Source organism: Lipophrys pholis (assembly GCF_963383615.2).
Source record: "Lipophrys pholis genome assembly, chromosome: 12".
Lineage (NCBI taxonomy): Eukaryota > Metazoa > Chordata > Actinopteri > Blenniiformes > Blenniidae > Lipophrys > Lipophrys pholis.
Genome location: NC_137641.1, coordinates 18,658,215 through 18,682,233, shown reverse-complemented (window position 1 = coordinate 18,682,233; position 24,019 = coordinate 18,658,215). Strand labels below are relative to the sequence as shown.

Sequence of the window (24,019 nt, the reverse complement as noted above, 5' to 3'; positions counted from 1 at the left end):
CATGGATGTAATTGTACATTGATGTACAGCTAAGACCATTCAAACCCAGTGTTTCTAAAAATCTGGTGACAAGCTACCATGAAAGTCGGAAACAAGTTCTTCATGCAAGAAGGATCACCGAGGGCATTTAAACTCCCCTGCACACAAAAAACTTCAAAAAAGAAAAAAGAAAAAAAAAGAATTTAACATCTGCACACGGAGGTATAAGTGTGTAAAGAAGTGTGTATGTGTGGTCATGTGCTCCACCTTTTATATGTGTATATATTTTCTGAGTATACCCTCACATGTTTGGTCTACATGTCCATTCTGCCTGTGCGAGGGTACGTACTGCTGGTCATCATGGCCTCTGAAGTGTGGTGAAGTCAGAGTGAGTGGACTCGCTGGACGGTCGAGACGAGCCCAAACTTTGTTTTTTTTGTTTTGTTTTTTTAAGGCCGCCCCCAAGCAAATTATCTGAAGCTTTTTAAGAGAGCCAACCTGGAAAATAGAAGAAAGGGGAGAGAGAATGAGAGTTAGTTGACCAATAAAGAAATCCACAGGAATTTGTCTACAAGAGCCGGTGTGGTGAAAATAGCAAAGTGTCAGCGGGGTGAAAAGAACAGCACACTGTGACATTCACAATAGTGACATGTGGTCAACCCATTGTCGCTCACTTTCATAAAAAAAAATATTCATTTTTACTCAAATGACGAGACTATTGAATGTCTCGGGCTCGTCTGTTTTTACGGGATTCTGTGTTGACGTGTTGGATAAGAGTATGCAGGACGAGTGGATACTCACTGTAGTGACAGGGGAGCCAGTGGAAGGCATTGAAGAAGAAAAGCACACAGTTGTTATGTGGAACACAAAACACAGTGTGACCAAACGCAGGCTTCGGCTCCCAAACAGACATGCTTCGGATGAGAGAAGGGTTTCTCACACACAAAATGATGTTTTGAGATTAGTGCCGTTTTGACCATTTCAGGCTCCCGAGTCCCACGTGACGGCCGCAAAAGTAGGACGTTCACGCGGCGACACAAAGCCCGCGAGAGTCAAAACAACCAACACGGATCGGTTTCTGTTAATAGCTCCCGCCTCGCCAGGTTGTGCCAAGAAAACCGAAGCGTTCGTACGTCTGAAATGATCTGTATTCAAGTATTATATGCACATACAAAACAACACTGGATATGAAGAATGTCGGGCTTCAGTTGTATTAAATAAAGACAGAAAACACTTGATTCAAAGGTTTCATGGGTGTATTTTTCCTTGAAGTAAAAAAAAAAAAAACCAAACAAATTTTTTTTATTATTATTTTTTTTTATGTTCGATCCATTTGGAGTTCTCGCTGCATTAGTAGTTCTTAAAGATTTGAATATTAGGTTTCCTTTGAATCAAACGTCATGGAGATGGTAATCGGCATACAGCATCCCCAGCCAGTTCCGCCTCCAAAGCACAAATAAAGTTATGTATGTCACAGATCAGCACAAACGAAATATATTCTTAAAAAGGTTAAAGAGGGAATGAAAAGAATTTGATCTTTGTTTTCTGAACAAGCAAATAGGGGCACACCTCAGATGTTGCACTTTAGCTAGACTGTGGAGGAAAAGCATCTAGAGATGAGCAAAAACAAAACTTTTTTTTTATCATATTGAGGTAGCTGTGCTCTGCCCAGTGCAGACATAACTGACTTATTCTCAATCATTAAGATTAAAAAAAAAAAAAAAGAAAAACATCCATGAAGTTAATTTACGCTCTAACATGGGGGACATACACAATTAAATTAGAAATGAGAAACCACATACAGTTCATGCTTGGTCACAGGACATGCGGCATTTGTTTTTCAGGGATTCTTCTTTTTTTTTGTTTCTTTTTCTTTTTAGCTGAGCATTCACAACATTTCACTCGGAGTCCCAAACCTTTACCCCCACCCCCCCCCCCATCCTTTTCTGCCACATGGAGCTTGTCCTCTCTGAAAGAGTTCTGAATATATACTGAAGACACAATGGTAAACATTTAAAAAACCAAACAAAAATAATAAATCAAGGCGGTATGTCTAAGCCACGCTGGTCAAACAATTTACAAAGCCATAAAAAAAAAGTTGCATAAAATAGTGTTCAATCTCTGCACAGATCATATGATTTCTAATGTCTTACATTTCCTTTTTATCAAGAGGGGAACTAAATGAAACAATTTGCTGTTACTGTAGTGACATAGGACATATGCGATTCCTAACATCATTAAAAATAGTAACCTTAAAGGCATTATCAACTTTAACCAAAGGATTTAAAAAAAAAAAAAAAAAAGAAAACGAAAAACTGGCAACAGTATATTTTCATTCGAACCAGCAACAATGTCCACGGCTATGGGAGTGACGCTCTTCTAACACTCACGATTAAAGCCTCGCCCGCTCACAAATCCTACCCAAACTCAGAACTTATCTAATGTTAACATTTTGATAGTATTTGTTACGTTTCGTGAGTTAAAAGTTGGTCCTTCTCGTACACACGCACAAGCGCACACACGCTAACTCTACAAACTCGCGCACACACTCTAGCTATGCACATTTACGAAGGCAGAGGGAGAGAGAGGGAGGAGGGAGGAGGAGGAGAGGAAAGAAGGAGGTGATGGCAGTGGGTGAGGGTGAGGGGGAGGAATGGAAAAGAGTCGAGGTTGTGCTCAAGTCAGTCAGGACCAGAACATGTCGGCCATGTTAGTGTCGGAGCTGTAGATCCAGAGGACCAGGGGCAGGGAGACGGCCACGAAGGACCAGGAGATTCCCTCCAAACATGCAGACAGGGCGCAGCCTTTGGAGCTGCCGGGCTTCTCCAGCTCTTTACCGGGCTCCAGGTAGTTCCTGGCAGCGAACTTGAGCATTTCGTCCAGGAGAATGACGGGCAGCGAGATCTTGAGCACCATGAGCCACTGCGTCAGATTCAGAGGAGTGATCTGGAATATAATCTGGAAGCAAAGGCAAGATTAGTCAGGCTGCGGTTCAGTGGTGCTCATTGGCTGCACTGGCTGGGGTTTGTTTTTTTCCCCCACTTCCTGTTGTCCTTTGACCATTTGTTGTTACAATCTACTAGTGAAGAGTTAAAATAAATGATTCAGATCTTATGGTAAAGCTCTTACTGGAAGAGGCTCCACGTAAAGAATGAGGAAGTGCAGAGACATGGAGAGGCAGATCGCTCCCAGCAGCCATACGTTCTCCCAGGGAGGCATCCGCAGCAGAGACTGGTTCTCTGACACACTGAGAAACGAAAAAGACAAATGCATATTCGTTAAAAGCCATCGAGTCAAGAAAGTAAGGCATAACCTAACTTTGTATTAACTGGTACCAACAGTGTTGAAACGAACCTGTTTAGAGCATTGCACATCTCAATGGTGACCAGCACTGACAAGGCCATGGTCATGGGGTAAGGAGACGCAAAGATCTTACAGTCCAGATTCTCAAACTCTGGGTTTTCTGGACCACACTGGAGGAAATGGCTCTAGAACAGGTGAAAGAAAAACAGATTAGCACAAACGGGGAAAAACGCTGATGGCATTATGTGTGGATGTATGTTGAACAACAACGAGGGCAGATGTTGTTGTCCTACCAGCTGGTAAAAGGTGATCCTCGGTCCATCCTCAGCAGCAACAAACCACCAGGCAGCAGCGCCAACAGTAGCAGCACCAACGTAACCTTGTGACACAAGCCAACAGTTATTCACAAACAACAGCTGGCTGCTTTCAGAGACAATATCGCTGCTCCTGCACTGAATGGAAAGGAGAGTCCGGATGTGCAGCGAGAAAACCACGGATAGAAAACAACGGGTCAATTTCCTCCACAATAATTCTCACTGAACTTACATCCAATGGTGAGATATCTGAAGAAGAGCCACTTGGAGATGAGGGGCTCACGAGCATTGCGTGGCGGCTTGTTCATGATGTCCAAGTCTGGTGGATTGAACCCGAGAGCGGTGGCCGGCAAGCCGTCCGTCACCAGGTTGACCCAGAGCAGCTGAACAGGGATGAGAGCTTCAGGGAAGCCCAGCGCTGCAGTCAGGAAGATGCTATGGAAGCAATTAGCATGCTGATTAGTACGACGGGACAAAAAACAAAACAAACAAGAAAAATGAAAGATTTCCTTTTAATAATGTCTCATCCCTACCAGACAACTTCGCCAACATTTGAAGAGATGAGGTATCTGATGAACTGCTTCATGTTGTTATAAATAGCTCTGCCTTCCTCGACTGCAGCGACAATGGTGGAAAAGTTGTCGTCGGCGAGCACCATCTCCGAGGCGGTCTTGGCCACAGCTGTGCCGGAGCCCATGGCGATGCCGATCTCAGCCTTTTTAAGAGCAGGGGCATCGTTCACGCCATCACCAGTCTGGAGGAGGACGAAAAGCAGCACAAGACACAAGAAATCAGTCTTTTATTATCAATGAAGGACTACACACTAAAAGAGTATAAACTCCTTCCTTTTAAAAGATCCAGATTTTTCAGATGTACACATGATTTTAGAAAGTTCATGTTAGGCACAGCAGCATGAATGAGACTGGGGTTAAATTACAAGCAATTGATGCTGTGTTGGTTGGTTTTGCATCACTGAAAAGAAAAATAAGTCCGTTGAACTTGGAACTGAGAAAGTATGTAAATTGGAAGTCATATCAATTTGGTGTATTAGGTGGCTGTAGCAAGTCATTGTAGCTCCCACTATGACCAGCACTTTCATTTCTATCGTTTTTGGCAGTTGCCTTTACTGTGTTTACACGTCCACTCTGCCATTTTCTGATTGGACCGAAAACAGACGCTGTAGGATTTAGAAGAGTGGACAAGCCGGGGTCACCTAATTAGCTCCCTTATACCAGGACCTAAACCTCCAGCACAACACAAGACTACGCAATAATTGAGTAAAAACATATTTTTTTCTTACCATGGCTGTAATCTCATTGTAGGACTGCAGAAACTCAACAATTTTGGATTTATGTGAAGGCTCAACACGGGCAAAGCAGCGGGCCTTGATCACAGCGTCTCTCTGCGCAGCAGGTGACAGATCATCAAACTCTCGGCCAGTGTAAGCCATGTTGGAAACGTTGTCGTCCTCATCGAAAATACCAATCCGCCTGCAGATAGCCACTGCCGTACCTGGAGGATAAATCGGGAGTAATTACTGCTTCAAGCTCCCATATACACCATGACCAGCAGCAGACATTTTTATTTTAAATGATCTCAGATGTGACTCTTTGCAGACCTTTGTTGTCGCCTGTGATCATAATTACTCGGATGCCTGCAAGACGACAGAGCCTGATGGAGGCTGCCACCTCTGCCCTGGGAGGATCCAGCATGCCCACACAGCCCACAAAGGTCAGATCAGTCTAGATGAAGGAAAAAAAATCCAGATTAATGTGGCAAAACGGTGCAGAATTCAACATGTTTAACCGTGTGTCCAGTCTCTCACCTCGTACTCAATAAAGCGATTCGAGTCCTCCAACACCAGCTCATCTTTGCTCTTGGGGTTATCGCGAGTGGCTAGAGCCAGACAGCGCAGGGTGTCCTTGCCAGTTCCATACTCTCTAATAACAGACATCAGCTTCTCCTTGATGCCAGGAGTCAGAGGGACTTTGTTTCCTCCTACACGGATGTGTGTGCACCTGTCAATCACTCCCTCTGGTGCGCCCTAGAGTCAGAAACAGACCGGAGGATCAACTAGTAGGAAACGGGACATTTTACAGCCAAAAAGTCTACAGTGATATTCATTGTCAGCAATTCTTACCTTTACAAACATCTTTCCAACAGAGGAGCGTGCTTTATTAGGAGTGCAATACACAGACATGGACTTTCTCTCTCGAGAAAATTCCAAAGTTAACTCTTTCTTCATCAGCTGCTTGATCACCTAAATATACAAGATCCAACTGCAATGAGTATTCCATGTATTTTATCAACAAGAAACTATTCAAATCAAGAGTAGAACAGCATATTTATAAGGAATTGACTTTGAAGAGCAAAAGGTTACGTACAGAATTACAGGCATTGGCTCGCTCGATCTTAGACAGGCCTTTCACATCTGTATCAAACACGTTCATCTTCTCCACCAGACAGGTGAGGGCCGTCTCTGTAGCCTCACCCACCTTCTCATACACACCTTTGGTCTACGAACATAAACACAGACAGATCAGATCGGTTGTTATCAAATGATGCCACACACATGTTGAGCATTGTAACATGAGAACCACTTGACTTTACCAACCTCATTATAGTCCAAAGAGGAGTCATTGCAGAGGGCACAGATAGAGGCCAGCTCCACCAACCCATCATACTGGGAACATCTGGCTGGCTTTCCATCTTGGTACCTGAACAAAGCATTTCATAGAACAGGATAAATGAACACATTTTTTTTACAATACATTACCTACACAGATGCATCTAAATAATTTTAAAACTTGTAGAAAACAGGCCATGGCGACTTAATACTCACACTTCTCCATCTGGGGCATATGTAGATCCAGTCACAGTAAATTCCTTCAAGGAACAGTGGTCGCCCTCAGCCCGATCAATGATAAACATCTGGAAACAAAAAAAATAAAGAAACAATTATTGCATTATTACTGCATATACACACATGCACATCCTTTATTGTTCATGGGAGAATACCTGGAATACGACTGATTAACATATACACAGGTATATTCATATATGTTTTGATGAAGTTGACCCAGGACCTGCTGGACAGACTACACAGAAAAGCTGGAGGAAGTTTCAAAGGACAGGGATGTCTGACATTCTTTGTTGTCTATATTGCCTCCATGACCTTGTGTAGACTAAGGGGGGGGGGGGGGGGGGGGGGGGGGGACAATACTTTTGTTGTATTGTGGGGATTTAATTGCAGAATCTGAGAAGCAGATGTAAGGTTTGTCCACCAGGTGGCAGTAGACCATAATCTACATGGGGAAAAAAAACAAGACTACCAGAGAGAGAACAGAATACACTAATAAAATGGTCATAAAATGCTGAGCAAAAGCAGACACATATTACAGCGGTGGGGAGGGTTCATTGATGTCTTGTTGCAGTGTGCAGAGTTCATGTGAGTTATACCACATAAAAACAGTGAAAGTAAAAGTGAAATATTGAGGTGGAAATGCGCAAGGATTTTTTTTAAAAACTGGATTACATTTACATACAATCTAATGCTTCTGTGCCTTGATAAAACAAGAACGATGCATCCCGATTATAAATCAGCATTTATATCTTCACAAGACTAAAAACCGAGCCACTACATTCACTAGCAGGGAAGAGATGCTCTATAGATTTCAGATAAAAATATGAGAATGCCATTTTGCACAGTGAGGTTTTCAGGCAGCTGCTTCCAGAAACCAGGGATTTCAGTCACGGTATAATCCAAAACATCCAAGACACTGAATTGTAAGCTTCAGTCACTCAGGGAGCCAATTACAGTAGTACCATATTTGGACAGAGATATCATTGGCAGTACTATATCTGTCAAAAACGCATCAAGCAGGCATGAAATGACACCATGATCCCACTGGAACTCACTTAGGAGGATTTGAAATTGCTCAGCATAGGATTGATTCGCAGAAATTCTGCAGGATGAGGGTGGGAAGAAGATATCCGGAGACAGAAGGAGACACAAGGTCAGTTATGCAACTCTACTGGTTTTGCTGCAAGTGACTAACTACTGCATACTGATCAGCATGCTGCTTCGACAGGGGGTGGGGGCTGAAGGAAAAGCAGTGTGGAGAACGATGAAAGGATGGAAGAAGAGCAAGAACTACACTCTGACCACAATAGAGTCCACAGTAAACAGAGAGGGCATCCAGTGATTTGTGCTCCTCAGGGATTGGAAAACATGCACACAACATACTTCTGAACCTCATTTCATCTCTGCCTGTTTACAAGCTAATCTTCTCCATCCACTCAGCCTGGGTAGTGTTTAGACCCACTAAATTACCTCTCAGTGTGCTGTTGACCTGGGGATGCTGCGCAAAGTCATAAATTAGCATTGCCACATATGGTGCTGGCATGCGGAACTCTGTGTTCACCAATTGCTAGATTTATTTTGATTGATTCCAGATAATGTTAAGAAATTGTATTAAGAGGTACCCGTCGTCCCTTCAATGAAACCATACAAAAGAACTGTGAGGTCTGCAGTTATCTCCATTATAATGCAAATTGACTCAAAGCATCTCTACCTAAATCCAGTAGACACATCAGTGTATGCATAAATGTGTTTATATACTGGTTTTCCACATGACCAATACCTATTTTTAGACTTTGTAGTTGATCATAGCAGATTCCAATACTCTTGTAATAGCACCTGTAATTTAAGACATCAGAAATCATGGTAATGAATAAAACTGAAAAACATACGTCTGTGTGAATTGCACCCAATTGAGACACGTCACAAAAAAGTCCCTCGACCTTTATACATGAAGATCAAATGTTAAACCAGGTTTTAGGACTCAAAGTGAGAAGATGTGCTTTTGAACGTTTCAGCTTGTTTGGCTGTGATTGGCATATTCAGTAAACAATGTCGGAGCCTTATAGTGTCACAAGAAAACCAGCGTGAATGTGAATGTGAATGAAAACCAGAATTGAATGATGCAGCTGAAGCGTATTTACTTCTAAAGCAATATCAGATAATAGGATGAGATAGATACGGTTCCAGCTGGCACTGGAAGATCACAAGTTGTCTGAATTAAGGGTGAAAACTTGCATAGGAATTGTTACAATCGCTCTCTTACCCTGCACACGGACATCTGATTGGTTGTCAGCGTGCCAGTCTTGTCAGAGCAGATGACAGATGTGCAGCCGAGGGTCTCCACAGAGGGCAAACTGCGGACAATAGCATTTTTCTTGGCCATGCGGCGTGTTCCCAAAGCCAGGCAGGTAGTGATGACAGCAGGCAGACCTGCACAGCAGAATCAAGGAAACCACAGGGGAAAAAAATGAATATGAGAAAGATGATGACAAAGACATTTAGATTTAAAACAGAATACAAATACTTCGTTAATCCTAGAGGGAAATTGCTTGAAGCATTGCTCCACACAGTATAGAATACACAGAATAAATAAGCTGTGTTTGTGTGACTCTCCTGCTTACCTTCAGGGATTGCAGCCACTGCCAGGGCGACAGCAATCTTGAAGTAATAAACGGCTCCTCGGACCCAGGAGCCTCCGTGGACAGGATCATTGAAATGTCCAATATTGATGATCCACACAGCAAGGCAGATCACTGAAATGACCTGAAAGTACACAGTCGTATCATTTATAAGTGTCAATTTTGGATCCGTTTTTTGATAAAAATGATACTCAAAAATATCACATGAGTTTAAAGACCTTTGACAATTGCTGGCCAAACTCGTCCAGCTTCTGCTGCAGGGGTGTGCGCTCTTGTTCGGTTGAAGCCATCTCATCTCGGATTTTGCCAATCTCAGTGTTGCTGGCGGTGGCTACCACGACGCCAATGGCCTTACCAGCTGCGATGTTGGTGCCCTGTGGAAATGGAGCAGTGGAAAAAGTTACTCAACACTTGATACACTATGCCTCTGGGCAAAAAGGAGTGAAACTAGTTTTACAACTATTCTGAGACAGGTCGAAGACAAACAGAAATGATTTGACATGTGGCAAGAGTCAACATGCATCACAAGTCTTTCCATCACTGTCTGAGAAGTTTAAGGAACAAAAGACAGAACAAAAATAAAATGACAGCAAAATGATCCATAAATAATTGTTAGAAACAGCTAATGATTATTGTGACTCATTCATGCAGGAAATGTTTTGTTTTTTTTCCAAAATCAGGTAAAAACTGAAACATAGTTAGGAAAAAGGAAAACAAGAAAACCTGACAAAATAGGTCCCGAATGAATTGTGCGAGTTTTCTGCTTTTGTCGATGTCACTTTTTTTTTTTTTTTTTAAAGAAGAAAATTAAAGCAGCTGAATAAGCTGATTTAATGTCATCAAAAGTTAATTGTTGGTGAAGGACACACACAACAGAGAGGCCAGTATCCAACTAAAGGTGTACATTTAAGCAAACAATTATACATGATAAACTAGAAGTCCCACGGAGGGCTGAGGTATGACTTTATTCATTTCTGCTCAATATAAATATATCTGCAGTTCGTAAGCCGTTTTTCATGGTTTTGATAAGCTGCTGTTCCTGCTCTGCATCCATTCAGCTTGTTACGGACACCTGGCGTTGACTGGCTCAGTCAGGTGTCCACCAATTACAACAGGCCTGTTCTTGTCATTTAGGCCCCTGTGCTTTTTTTCAAGTAGAACTCAGCCAAACACCAGGAGCTGACATATCTTTTTGTTCTTACAGCAATTTTCCAAAATAGTCTGTCTTATGTTTGCATTTGACATGGTGCTCCCGAGCCGGTATCATAAAACAAAATTGTTGTAATTGCGTAACAGAACAGGAGCAGATAAAGAGAAGAACATATGGTGTTCTTCCAACAAAAGGAAGACTGAGAAAGCAGCAGCTTACTATTGAGTTTACAAGTGAAGACAGGCACACAAAATATAAGGGGGCCAGACAGACACACACACACAGACACAGACACACAAAAAAAAGTGTAAAATAACACTAAGGAGCCTAAAATATCTCACAGAAAAGAGCATGTTCTTCTTGTCCTGGTTGACAGCACGTGGGTCAGGCACCGGGTCTGTGTGCTTGATCACTGACACTGACTCTCCTGCAGGGAGAGAAAACAAAAAGAAGAAAGAATTGGAAAGCAGACGGGGAGTTTCGACACAGCTGAGCATATAGTTGCAGCTGAGACGGTTGGCTGACACTTTGGGCAGATGTGTGTGGGAGAGGCTTTTTCAGCTGACTGGGCAGGCCTGACAATTATCAAATACTGCCTTGCCATTGCCTTTCAAACCCTCTCATCTAATGTGTGCTCACAACGTGTGTCTGTGTGTGTAATCAGCTGTATGGAGTCTGCACACTTCTGAAAGCAGGGAGCCTTTGACATGCAGCATGGCCATGAATGGGGAAGGGGAGAGAGGAGGAAAATAGCTCAAACACTAAAATATCCCGTGGAATTTGCTACCAATTAAGGCAGCAGAGCAAGACAAGGGATTTAAGGACTTGATTCACATGAAGTTCGTCTCTCCGACATTCACCATCTGTCAATAAACCCCCCCCCCCATTTTTTTACTCTTTTCCATGAATTTCATTGTCTAATTATTCATCCAAGACGTATCTATTTTCCTTTCACCCATATTTTCTTTTCATTATAGTAGTGAGTGACCACCTATGACTTTTGAGTGTGATAAAAGTATGTGCATAAAAGGAGGCGATAAGATTCTTTTCAAGTACCGAAGTTTAAGAGGGGGTAGCAAAGCAAAGCAAGAAAATGCCAAAACAAAAGAAAAACACAATATACAAATGTGGAAGATATCCAGGAACACTGAAAAATGACACAATGAAAGTGAAATCATATCGACGGTGCAAGTGAGCTCCAAGAGATAGAAAATGACTTTACCCGTCAAGATTGATTGGTCTACCCTCAGCGTTGTTGACTTGATAGAGCACAGCCTGATATCTGCAGGCACTTTATCACCGACTGTGGAGGGAAGCAACAAAAAACAGAAGACACTTAAATACCGCTTAACAATTTAAATGCATCTAAGTGGAGCAGACAACAGGTAGAAGGATGCTTTAAACACAAGCAGATGAATAGTGATTCGACTAACAGTCGAATCGTATAAATAGATACTCCTTTTACTGGAATTATTTCAGCATTCAAAAAGTGCAAATATTTGAATAAATAAGCAATTAAATAAGCACAAATCACCAGGCACACATGTTTAACTCTTAGGCACAAAATTACCCACTGTGTTAATCCAGCTCATGCTCATTGGGAGTAATGAAATAATCAAACGAGTTATTTGCTGGAAAGGCTGGGAGAAAGTCATGCATTCAAAAATGATTAATGTTCCACTCATCAGCTGCACTGGACATAAATAGATCACCACTCATTCTTTCCACTAACACAAAGTCTTCGCAATCCCCAGTAAAACCAATGCAAAATGTAAATACACACCACATATCAGGCAAGTGTTTTTTTTGTCTAAAGCCAGTAAGTACTATTAAAGCCAAACACATTTATTAGCTTCACTCGCAAAGGAAGTAGTCCAACTACTTTTTACCTGTAGTTTGGTCTGATCTGCACAGATAAAGTGCTGGTAAATGAGCCTCTCACTTTTATGGTCTGGTTAAAAGGAAGAAAAGGTTTCATGTTGAAGTGTGTTCTGCAAACAGACGTATCTGCTCCAAAGTCTGATTCTACGCAGTTGTTTTTTCTCTCCCACAAAAGAAACCAAAAAGATTTCACAGTTGTTCTCAGTCCCATTGGAAGAATGGCTGTAAAATTGTGAATTATACTGAGACTGAGGACACAGGTTTGGAGCTTTAAAAAGCCCCGACCAATCGGATGTTAATACTTGATGGTGGACCAGCTGCCTGTGTATTTCACCCGTCCCGTTAGTCTTCTTTCTTGACTGTATAAATTGAAATGAATCCAAAAAGCTGGGACGCGAGATGAAAGAATCTCAAATTTATGATCTTAAATCTGTTGCGTTTGCCTAAGAAATGAGCTAGAACTTTTCACCCCAAATTTAAATCACCGGCCGTATCAATTTGGATTTGTTCGCAGCTTATTTCATGTAATTCTAATTAACAGGCAGGCGTTTATATGTATTTATAACTTGGACTGAACCAGACGGTAAAGTTTGGATTTACACCTGGTTTAAATGTGTTTAAGTCGCTATCCAGCTACCATTACCAGTAAATCCAATAAATTATTCATATTTAGATATTGTCCCACAGATATGGGGACACAGACTGCATGTGACCTGCAGGTCCCCAGTTGTTCACATCTGGGTTAAAGGCTTAATAATATTGGATGGAACAACAATAACATAACACAATAAAACACCAAGGCAGTTAGGGGTTCTGATTGGATCCAAAATGGATAGTTGACATTTGAATGACAATCCAGACGGGGGAAACACATTGTGACAAAGGAATATTACTGAGAGTTTATAGTAAGACATTACAGAGACTGAAAGGGTGAAGGTAAAAGCGATGACCCAGAAGCTCTTAAAGAGTTCCTTCTGTGGACAGAGCAGAGTGCTGACAGCCCCTGGGCCTCAACACGGCCCTTTTGAGTGGAGAGGAAGGAAAATAAAAAAAAAGGGGGGGGGAGAGAATAAGGAAGAGGGAATAGATTAGTGCTCTAAAACACGCATCCAAAAATGGGAAAACTATTTTGATCATTCATGCTGCTTGATTTGGGGGGGGGGGGTAGGATGGTGAAGAAAAAAAAAAAAAAAAAGCATTTATTTTTTTTTGCAGGGAGAACCCATACAACGTCACATCAGCTAAAATACAAAGTGTGCGTCGAAGTGTGAAGATAGTTCATTCATACTGGTCACTCTTAGAAAGTTTCTGACAGCTTATTACTAATAATATAGAGATTGAAGCGAGGAAACTCCACTCGATGACGACGTAACAAATTAAACTGCCGTTTGTTAGAGATCTTTCATAAGCTACGCAGCTTACTTCTAAAGCACGTTGTTCTGTGTGTTGAGTTCATGCTGTACGACCAAATTTGGTACTGCAGTTGACTACACACTGTCAAAACCACTTCATCATCACCTGCCTGCTTTCAGACTAGATCCCCACTTAACTGACAGTAGATAGCCATGGAGATGTGCGAGCATACCACGAGGGAGGACACACAAAGGAATGGAAGAACCGCAGACACTGGAAATATATTAAGACCCAAAGCCCTGTGGGAAGGTTCCCACAAAAAGTCACTAATTAGAAAACCTCCTTCCTGCCTTGGAGTAGTGGCAAAACACCCATTGGTGCATATTGGGAGTGAGGTCACATCAAGCAGACTAACCCACTTTCACCGACAATGGGGTTACACCGGGGACAGAAAGACATTATGGAACCAATTTAGTGGTACAATTAATGAGTGCATTGATTATACTCTTAGTAGTGATAAATTGACATTTTGGGAATCTTAGCTCTCAAACATATTCAGTAATAAATCAAAGATGCAATATTTAAAAAAAAAAAAAAAAAAAAAAAAGAAGAAGTGAAACATGCAACAGTATAAAGTGGTTTTTCTACCGATCCAGCAAACGACCCATCTAAACCCTCTTGGTTTTTGCAGGTTGAGTGTGAACGTGTTTAATCAGCATGGGAGTGGGTTAAGATGAACCATTAATCTTACAGAATTGGTAATAGGTTGCACTCCAGAGTGACATGATTGTGTCTTCAAAACATTATAATGACCCACGACCCCGCCCAAGAAGGAGTACATTATTTTGAAAATCAAGCAAAAATGGTGCTGATGAATAACAATTGTGATGACATGACACGAATGAGCAGGGAAGTAATGCAGCGAGCCTTTTTTACTTTCATACGAATGTATAAGACTCGTTGGAAAAATCAATATACAAGTTACTTTCTGTGAGAAAAAGGTATAAGATAAGCATAAACTGTTGTCAGTGCATCAGATACAGTTACTCTTCATTAGTGAAGCTGCATTGATCACAAGTATTTTGAACTTGTATAAAGAAAGTTGATGTAACATGATGAACCCGAAACATGCAGCTGTTTGAACTCCAACTGACTATCTTTCCTTTATCTTCCACAACAGGCTCTGCGTAGCTCTCACACTGTCCTCTGGGATAGAGATTAATCCTTCTCCCCTGTGAACACAAACTTCATCTGTTGTATCTGTTTTTTTAAGAGGGACGGATGTCACACTGTTTATCCATAGAGATAACGCTTCTATCAATTTGTACAGCCTGCACCTGATTTCATACACCATTTATGGAATGTATCTGCATCTTTTTAATCGCTGTCCTTATCACAATGCAAACCCTCACACGATGTGTGTAAATGTACAACCTTTGACTCTTGTGGATGCAAATGATGCCAAATCTGTTTGAAATCAGCATCCCATGACAAAATGAAGTATACTGCATCGCATAAATTGATTTGAATTACAATGCAGGGTATCTCGCACTAAACTACTCATCATGGGGGGTCCAGAGAAACTTCAGAGTCTTTAGGGGGTTGTATATTTTCTCTCTTCATGACCGAGGCTCCCTAATCCACTAGCACGTAGGCTTCCAGCCTTTAGAGACCGACCAAGAGTTCCAACAGACCTCCAGGGACTCTTTTTTTCACAAATGGAAAAGAAGGGCACAAGACAAACCTCGAACAGACACAAACGCACTTGAGATTATATAATGAAAAAAACTTTGTGTCTTATAACAATGGCTCAATAACGACAACATCTGAAAGACAAAAATGAAGCAAGCGGTACACACTGAGACAAATAGCTTTGGTGATGACGATAGACAGACTCTTAAGCACAAGCAAAGATATCTGGCTATGTAGCCATCTGGAGCCCAACTTATTCATCAAATTGAATCCATATCCTTTCAACTTGTTACATCCTGCCTGGCTGTCTTCTCCCGAAGGGTCGTGAACAACATTAATGATAAGCCTCAGGCAGGGGGTAAAAGTATCAGACACAAAAATAAAAGCGAGGTGAGAAATCTCACCTCTGTGGTCCAAAGAGAAAATGCAAGGTGAAACAAAAATAAGCCAGAAGAAAGAACTCAGTGAAGGACGACTGATTAACTCACCAGGCAACGGCAAGGTATGATGAACAATAAAGTGAAATGCAGTCAAATTAAAGTGAATTTCTTTGTCATGGTTCTATAAAATTGATTATATTCCAGCTCTTCGCTTACAGGGTTGGTGCAGCAGTCCAGATGTGCATCCTGACGCAATACTCAATTTGAACTTTGGCATCACAAGCTCACCGTTTTAAACACTTATATTAAATAAATGAAAATGACAGTCAAGTTTTGCAGATAACCTCAGATTATGAAAAGGGTTATGATGAAACCTGTCAGTCATAGATTCTAATAGATGTGTCAGGTGACATAGCCCTTTCCTCCAACATTAGCGCTTTGACAGAACAAAAGCACATGGCAGGACATTTTTTGTACTGACAAGGAGCATGTGAAAGGAGATCTTTTACACTCATTTCACAAACACAATTATTAAGTTACCTGTATATTAAATATTAAACATTTTAGGCATGTTTACTATGATTTACCTATATCATGATGGGGAAACGGGTAAAGATTTATAAATGCATAACAGGCCATGTCCCCTTTTAGTAAATTGATTTTTTTTTTAAGTTAATTTGATGTTTTTCCATCAAGCTGAAAGCTGGAAGTCATGTCACCGACAGAAAAGTAGGCAGTTGTCCCACTTCAGAGACAACTGTGGTTAATGAAAGCAGTCACTCTTTAAAATGAACTGATGAAAACTGTCACTCTGAAACTTGACGAGCAAGCTAATCCAGAAGGAAACATTTTGCTTGGAGTGAGTGGAGAGTCGGCTTGAACATTACAGCTCAAAAGGAGTCGGATAGTCGGCGAACAGGAATTGGCATTACCCTCACTCTGTAATCCAAAAAACTCAATACAGCTTACAGCGCAAGATGCATATCCTCTGTGCATTGCACCCTCAGCACAGACAAGTCGAACGGCCACTTCTGTGCAATTCCTTTGACAAGCCACCTCGGACTGTGAAGGAAAGCACTACAATGATATAAACCATGTACCTGCTAGCCTATTTAATCCTCCTACATCATTATCCTGCTTCACCAGGAAAGAAATTAAAATCTATTTGAAGTTCAGCAGCTAAACTTGAGGACTTACAAGAAGGACGACAGTGATATTTACTTACTCCAGATCTATATGTAGTCCCTTAAATCTTTTGAATCATGCTAATACACTTACTGAATAGTCTCCTGCAACAGATGCCACACAAATGACATGGCTACAACTCTTAACATCTCATGACCTCATGATTAAAAAAAAGACTGAAAAACCTGTATGTATCTGAACATGGCATCGTAGTCGAAGCACTGCACCAAATAGTTTCAGAGAGATTCATTATCATGAGGAAATGTCTGAAGCATTACCATATATGTCAAATACATTTCATGTGGAGGATTACGGTCAGATAGAAACAAGAAAACCAGAGACAGAATATCTGAAGAACCACATGGTTGACGAGAGTTAGGCTGGACACTACTCAATCACTTTTTATTTTGATTATTATAGTTTTTCAGTACCAGGTTCAGATTGAGACTGCAAACTGTCATATGCGATTAAACAGCTGATATTAAACAGATATTAAACATTATCCAACATTAGTATTCAGTTTTACATGTCTACCATCAATAAGTCTAAGGATATAAATAGTTGAAATTACGTTGAGGAATGCAAAATGATTCAAGTTCAAGTATCTTTTCTTAAATCTTCTGAAAACAATGTAAATACTGTGTAACACTTTACTCTGGTCATAGTCCAATGTGTTCAATGCAAATCCTACACAGGAAGCTTCATTATTAACATAAATGGGAATGATTAAAAGCAGGCAAAGAAAAGAAAGATATAAATAGGCAAAATAAAGTCCCAGTAAGAAAACCGAGAAAATAACAAGCAGTGACGTAAAAGGAATAAACATATGTGGCCCTCTCCAAGTTGAGGTTAGCCAAGAAATGTTGAGGAACATACTGGACCTCTGCTCTTCTATTGCATAACGACTTCACTCACTTTGTACTACAATCATAAGACAATTGTCAAGGGAGATGAACAGGATGAGGGATCAGCCATTTGCTTCAAACTTTGTAAAGAGTAACACAACGCTATGGATCATTGTTACAAAACAGCTTCAGTTCCTTATCACATTTTTTTTGATTTTCAGATAACCGACACCAGTTTATAAATTGGTCATGTGAAAGGAAAATCACAACTTCAGAGGAGAAGACAGTCGATCCTCCTTTTTCTCATAATTTTCTAGTCTTGATAGTCCCTTTTTTCTTCCTAATTTGTTAAATAAAAAGTATTCCACAGTATGATATTAGCTGTGTCAATGTCGCAGCTGATTTAGTTGCTTTGACTGGATTTAGAGTAGAAAAATAAAATTCATCATAATAAATCTTAACCTGTTTTTTAGGAGTGCAATTCAGGAAACTAAAGTGTCATTTTGCATAAAAGGTGACACAAAACTGCCAATTTGATATCCAACACTTGTCATCTTACCAGCAACCTCCACAATGTCCCCTGGCACGATGTCCCTGGCCTTGATTCTCTGAACACTCTTCCTGTCCTGGCGGTACACCTTCCCCATCTCCGGCTCATATTCTTTGAGCGCTTCAATGGCATTTTCGGCATTCCGTTCCTGCAACGGAAAAACACGTCAAATTACAGCAATTTTCACAAAAAACATGAAGCACTTTACTTAATCTAGGTACAAATAAAGGAAGTTACTCGTCAGGTGTTCAATTTACTCACATTCACAACTAACAGATTAAGGAGCGGAAAGTGATCCTTGTATAAACAAAGCGAGGAATACAAATATAAAGTGCCTGTGACAGGTGAACTAGGATGTGCAGTGGAGTGGAATTATGCAAACAATGGGATGTGTTGTAAAAGACTGAAATAGTCATCACGAGGTGCTCTTTTCAAAGAGGCTAACAGGATCTAACTTTTCAGTTGCAGCTCCAATCCTTATAGTGGGACGGCCGCACTTAATACACACGGCAAGACCGGGAACAAAAGAAACAGGAAATTAAGGTCTTTAAGTAAGATAAGGCAGCATGGACACCGATATTAAAGGTGGCTAAGATCACAGAAAAGCTTGGACATGGCAAAAAAGCTACGAATAGATATGAAGAAAAATCCACAATCTACAGGTGAAACCACCATAACAGCAGTGGAAGAGATGATAGAGCACTCCTCCCCTTCTACCACATCCATCGAGGGTTTCTTTGTAAAGACAAGGGCAAACAGCCACTTAACAATTCCTCGTCTCCACAAGCCTCAGCAGGACCTTCAAAGAGCCTTTCATACAAACCCATCCAGCTGAGAGCCTGCCAGCTTTTTAGGCGTCTTCCACGACTAAACATACAGGGCGATTTACAAGTACGAGAATCATTCAAAGCAAGCATTGCCTCAATATTAATCATCAGGTGGCTTTCACAGACAAACGTGCTAATGCGGCAGACGCAGGATAACCGAAGCAGGAATATTTTGGAGACTGCCTCATTGTTTAACCCTGAACCAAGAGTTCATTAATTTTATCGACAAGGGCTTTCTCCACTTGTCCACTAGATAAACATGAAAGCAGTGAAACTTCAAGTCTGTAAAGACACGCCCTCATCTAATTCAGTAATAATCTGCAACTATAAACTGAACGCCAGAAACAATTCTTTGATGCCTGTGAGCTAGTTTACATCATTAATTATTGGTTTCATAGAAATCCCTTTTGAAGAGCAAAAACTCCTTTATTACAGAATTAATAACAGTTAGATTGTCAGTAGCTATAATAGTAATATTTCCCTGTGGTCAAAATACTGTGTTGGAATCTGGTCCGCCAAGAGTGACGATGGCATTTTTAAAGCCTTGTCCATCCCTTATATAAACTAGCAGATACTAACAGGGGGTTTTCAAGGTTAAAGGAGTAGAATGATTTGCATAAGGTATAATGAGAAGGATCCTGGATGTGTCAGACTGCACAGTGAACTTGTGAAGGAAAAACAGGAAACGGCACACAAACGGATCACTTTAAATTAAATGGAGCCAAGCACTTATTAATGGAGACTGTTGATCTAATAATCAATCAACACAATGCTACAGCATCCTGGTGTCCTCTTTCAGCAAGTCTACCACAAGCTATACAAGGTATTATACTTTCCCAGCAGCCATTTAATAACACCAGAACAAATGAGTCACATCCCTTGTTAGGATTTTTATTTGAATTTCATTCAACACTGACACATTCTAGGTGTGGAGTGAGCACTTTGTTGTTCAAAGCTCAACAACAGGTCACTGCTGTGAGTTCCTCAGCGACCCTCAACTATTCAGGTAGCATGACAAAGAGCATCCGGGTTAAGACTTCCGCTTAATCAAAGAGGCCCTTCAAATGACCCACTGTGACTTCCTGGGAGTGGTCAAACGCATTCTCATTGAGTTTAAGGGTAAGACAATTACTTCACATTTGTGACACGCGATTGTCTTTCCAAGAACTACTCAGTTCCAATTAACTAATTGGTTTTTTGCCAAATGTGGGCGTGCACACAAGTGTTATAATTGTCAGGAATGTATAAACATGTCCCAACTCCACCAGTTAAATCATGCACTGACACTTTGAACTGATGTTTACAAGACAATTGTTGACATTATTGTACCAAAAAAAGTCCAGGCAGTTGACTCATCCAGTTGAAAATATACTCAAGCAAACTACCTGCCCCACCCAGGTTGCTATAAATCAACACATTAAAGATTAAGATTCTGATACGAAGGTTTTATCTCAATAAAATTAACGACTTTCCATTTTACAGTTGTAGACACTTTATGGACATTTTAGAGACCATTATTAAGAGTGAAACCTGCAATGCGTGCTTACCTGCCAGACTCCAACAATAGCATTAGCTATAAGAATTAGAAGGATAACAAAAGGCTCCACGAAGGCTGTAACGGTTTCTTCTCCCTCTTCAAACCAGGCCAGCACCTGTGAGCAAAACAAACAGGAAGAAATTAGAGTGAATCAAAACATGTGCATTACAATTTCATTCATGTTATGTTAATTATTTGGGATTCGCATTGCATAGCAAAACACTCTGCTTTTCAGTATAAACAAGATCAATTCTGAAATCAGGATCACAAAGTTGAATGCAACCTGACTTTTGCACAAATAAATGACAAAACAAAGGGCTTTCAAAATCCACACAAAAATCAGCAATCAATGTTGCACGCCACTTTACGTCATCCACAGGAATGGGACAAACAAAAGGCAGAAAGGTCAAAGCTATTTTCAGCTGATTGTCTTGTTGCCTCAGCAAACTTACTCCTGTAGTCGACTTTGTCTCCAGCCAAGAGTCGTATCATACTCCACAACTCATTCATATCAAATATTACCCAATGATTCAAATCCAGTAAATGTGGTGCACCAGAAAATGAACAGACACCACTCAGTTCATATTCATCATTTTATGGTAAACTGTGACTTTAATGTGGATTTATTGTGATTAGTTCACAGAATACCACTTAACACAGCGAGCAAGAATAGCAAGGTCATGAGGTTTTATTTCACAGCTTTTAGCTATATAATATTATAATAAGGGTTTGTTTTAGAATCTCTTCTCCACTGGCTTTAGTAGTCTCTGTAAATGTGCCAGACGTCCACGTCGACTTACACTTATTTGGCATAAAGATTTCAACTATTAGCAAGCAGTTAATCATCATGATAAAATATCAAGCCAACCTCTGCCAGAGATGTAAACTGGGCCAAGTGTGTTAAAGGAAGCAGAGAGTAGTAACCCCTTTCTCCTCTTTTAGAATCTGTGCCAGGACTGAAGTGTGTCGAAAGAGACTCCAACTGCACCTCCTCATCTATTTCACTCGAACCTATTTAGGCAACTCCAATCAGAAAACCGCTTCGATTCATTGCCAAAGAACCTTACCATTCTTAAATTCCTTAATTGAAAATATGCTTGTACATAACTTTTTGGTCACACTGAAATAACAGCATATGCTGTGATATGGAACATACTGTACTACAGCTTGTGATTCAAAAGCAAAGCTGGCTTTTCTTGTGATGTGATTGATGATATTCCCATCAAGTGGACCAATGGCTAATTGAAAAGCAGAACTCAAGTGCTTGGGTAGTGAATGTACCACAGTGGCAGACAATTATTGTGTGATAATTATTGTGTGATAAAGACAAGTATCATAAATGTCATCTAAATACCAAACAAGTAGTTGGTATGCTTGTAATGGACCCACTGCAACTGTGTTGTGCCATTTTATCACTAGAGACATTATGTCTTATCTGGAATGTGCCGCTAGTGGTATACTGCTTATACTAGCAACACCATGGCACATAATCAAACCAATCAAAGTGGGAATATTTTCTCTGAGCACATTACCTTCACTTCAGTGCATATATATATATATATATATATATATATATATATATATATAGTGACAATTAATTGGTTACCACAGTCTGATAATTGCTATCGTGTTCCAGGAAACTGCCATGTTTGATGATCGGCGCCAAGAGCAAAACCATGTTTGCTTATTTAAAACAGAACGATACATAAAAAACCGGAAAGAAGGTAGAAAAGATCCCCTGGACCTGGATTGTGTCACCCGTCTGGAAGCCTTCCTCTTTCACTTACTATAGCTTTTTAGCCAAGCTGTGATCTGCACAATGACAGAGTTAATCCAAAAATGTCTGTATGTAAACTAAGGGCTGACAGACAGTTAAGGCTGTAAGACTGTAAGAAAAAAACCAACATGGCACGGATACACTCATAATGTCCAACTGGCAGAAAGCCAAGCTTTACAACTTTATCCAGAGTACTCAATCTTTGAGGGAAATGAACCAGTCTCATGTATTTAAGATTTCAAAGTAAACAGCTCCCTCATTAAAGTCCTATCCCCACTCATTTGTTATCTTGACTGAAGGATTGAAAACAAGTTAACCAAGTGTCTACCTACAATCTTGATAACAGCAGGGCAAACAGACAATGAGGCTTTGCTCTCCGGAAGTGCTACAGTCAGATATGAACTACTGAACTCATTTCACTCAGTCTACTTTCTTGTGTATTGGTTGAACACTGGACCAACCACATGCATAGCTGAAAAAAAACACAGGTCCAACACTTACAAATGATATGCAGGCCGCAAGTAGAAGGATCCTGACAAGCAAGTCCTCAAATTGTTCAACCACCAGCTCCCACAAGGATTTGCCTAAAACACAAGATTTTATTTAAACAAAACCATATCAATACATTGCAAAAGCGAATGGGAAAATATCAAACATAGAAAAGTTGACTCACCCTCCTCAGCCGGCAGCTCTGCAGATCATCCCGTCCAGGCACAGAAAGAAAAGGTGGACAAGCGGTTAATATCGGTGTACAACGTGCAGCGTGTTGCTGCAGTAGCATTTACACTTCAGAATAGGACGATCGTGTTGATTCCTGGTTGAGGAGCAGAAGTGATGCCTGTCTGTATTTCGACACACGCCGCGTGACGTCAACAACCTTCCTCTCCGCGTTATAGCCCGATCCAGCGGAGCCATTGGCCATACATGACACCGGGATATTAGCAACGACCAACACACGCACACGGCGCACTCACCGTTCGGTCCATATCGCTCTCGTTGTTTCTTCACCTCCTCCAAGCTGAGACCCGTGCTCTCGTTCACGTTAAAAAAGCTGTAAACTTCCTCCACCGTCTTCGTGTGTGCGTTGTCCATGTTGAACGGCCACTTGAGGACAGCGCTCTGTCCGCTGGTCCCGACCTCAACCTGTCACGGTGCTCCCCTCCTTTCACGAGAATTAATTTAAAATAAAATTAAATAAAATACTGTAAAATACAATGAGCCAAAGTCCGCGGTGCTGACGATGGCTGCCCGGTTACTTTGAGACGAGGCAGCGCCGGTGGACGAATATGTATTAGCAACTCCGAAGCTAACGGGAAGCTAACAGGCTACCGCTAGCTCGCTGTGCGGGCTCCGCTTCAATTCACCGGCTGCGCTGCGCGAGCTTTTCTGCCGACACCGTGCGGGGAGACGGTCATATCAACACTGCGGCTTCGTCTATAACGTTGTCTCCTTCTCTATTAAAGCAGCGAACCCCGGAATGACCTGTCCGGAGGGATGATTTAAACATGTGTTTAAGTTGCAGCTCGGCTCCGTGTGACCGTGTGTTGCGGAATCGACAGCGTCTTCATCGGCACCAATCGCGACCCTTCGTCGAATGCGGTGTTCAGTGTCCGCATGTGGAACCCGCTCATTGGTCGGAGGCAAACGGAAGTGCGCGCGCTCTCGCTCGCTCGCGCTCTCGCTCGCTCGCTCTCTCTCTCTCTCTCTCGCTCACTCTCTCTCTCTCTCTCTCGCTTGCTCTCTC

General features: G+C 41.2%; 1 protein-coding gene across 2 annotated transcripts; it reads right to left on the bottom strand.

Moving 5' to 3' along the window:
* Positions 1-1,110: 1,110 nt before the first annotated feature.
* On the bottom strand, positions 1,111-23,891 carry atp2a2b (ATPase sarcoplasmic/endoplasmic reticulum Ca2+ transporting 2b). Of its 2 annotated transcripts, XM_080477185.1 has the most exons (23): positions 23,250-23,499; positions 22,949-22,966; positions 22,777-22,859; positions 20,509-20,613; positions 18,144-18,282; positions 11,471-11,551; positions 10,590-10,675; positions 9,317-9,472; positions 9,081-9,222; positions 8,723-8,889; positions 6,439-6,527; positions 6,211-6,313; positions 5,981-6,112; positions 5,737-5,856; positions 5,422-5,640; positions 5,215-5,338; positions 4,897-5,108; positions 4,130-4,350; positions 3,829-4,031; positions 3,576-3,661; positions 3,334-3,467; positions 3,109-3,226; positions 1,111-2,937 (listed from the first exon to the last, which is right to left on the bottom strand). In XM_080477185.1, the coding sequence occupies exons 1-23, from the start codon at positions 23,365-23,367 to the stop codon at positions 2,665-2,667; spliced, it is 3,129 nt and encodes a 1,042-aa protein (XP_080333311.1). In that variant the 5' UTR covers positions 23,368-23,499; the 3' UTR covers positions 1,111-2,664. The 2 variants fall into 2 exon arrangements, with proteins under 2 accessions (XP_080333311.1, XP_080333312.1); XM_080477186.1 differs by lacking the exon at positions 22,949-22,966 and having other exon boundaries at positions 23,231-23,891.
* Positions 23,892-24,019: the final 128 nt, after the last annotated feature.

Coding starts and splice junctions, on each gene's coding strand:
- atp2a2b (XM_080477185.1), bottom strand. CDS start 23,367: ATGGACAACGCACACACGAAGACGGTGGAGGAAGTTTACAGCTTTTTT. Junction 4,351..4,896: donor ACAATGAGATTACAGCCATG/GTAAGAAAAAAA, acceptor GTCCTCCTCCAG/ACTGGTGATGGCGTGAACGA. Junction 3,468..3,575: donor GGATCACCTTTTACCAGCTG/GTAGGACAACAA, acceptor CACCTGTTCTAG/AGCCATTTCCTCCAGTGTGG.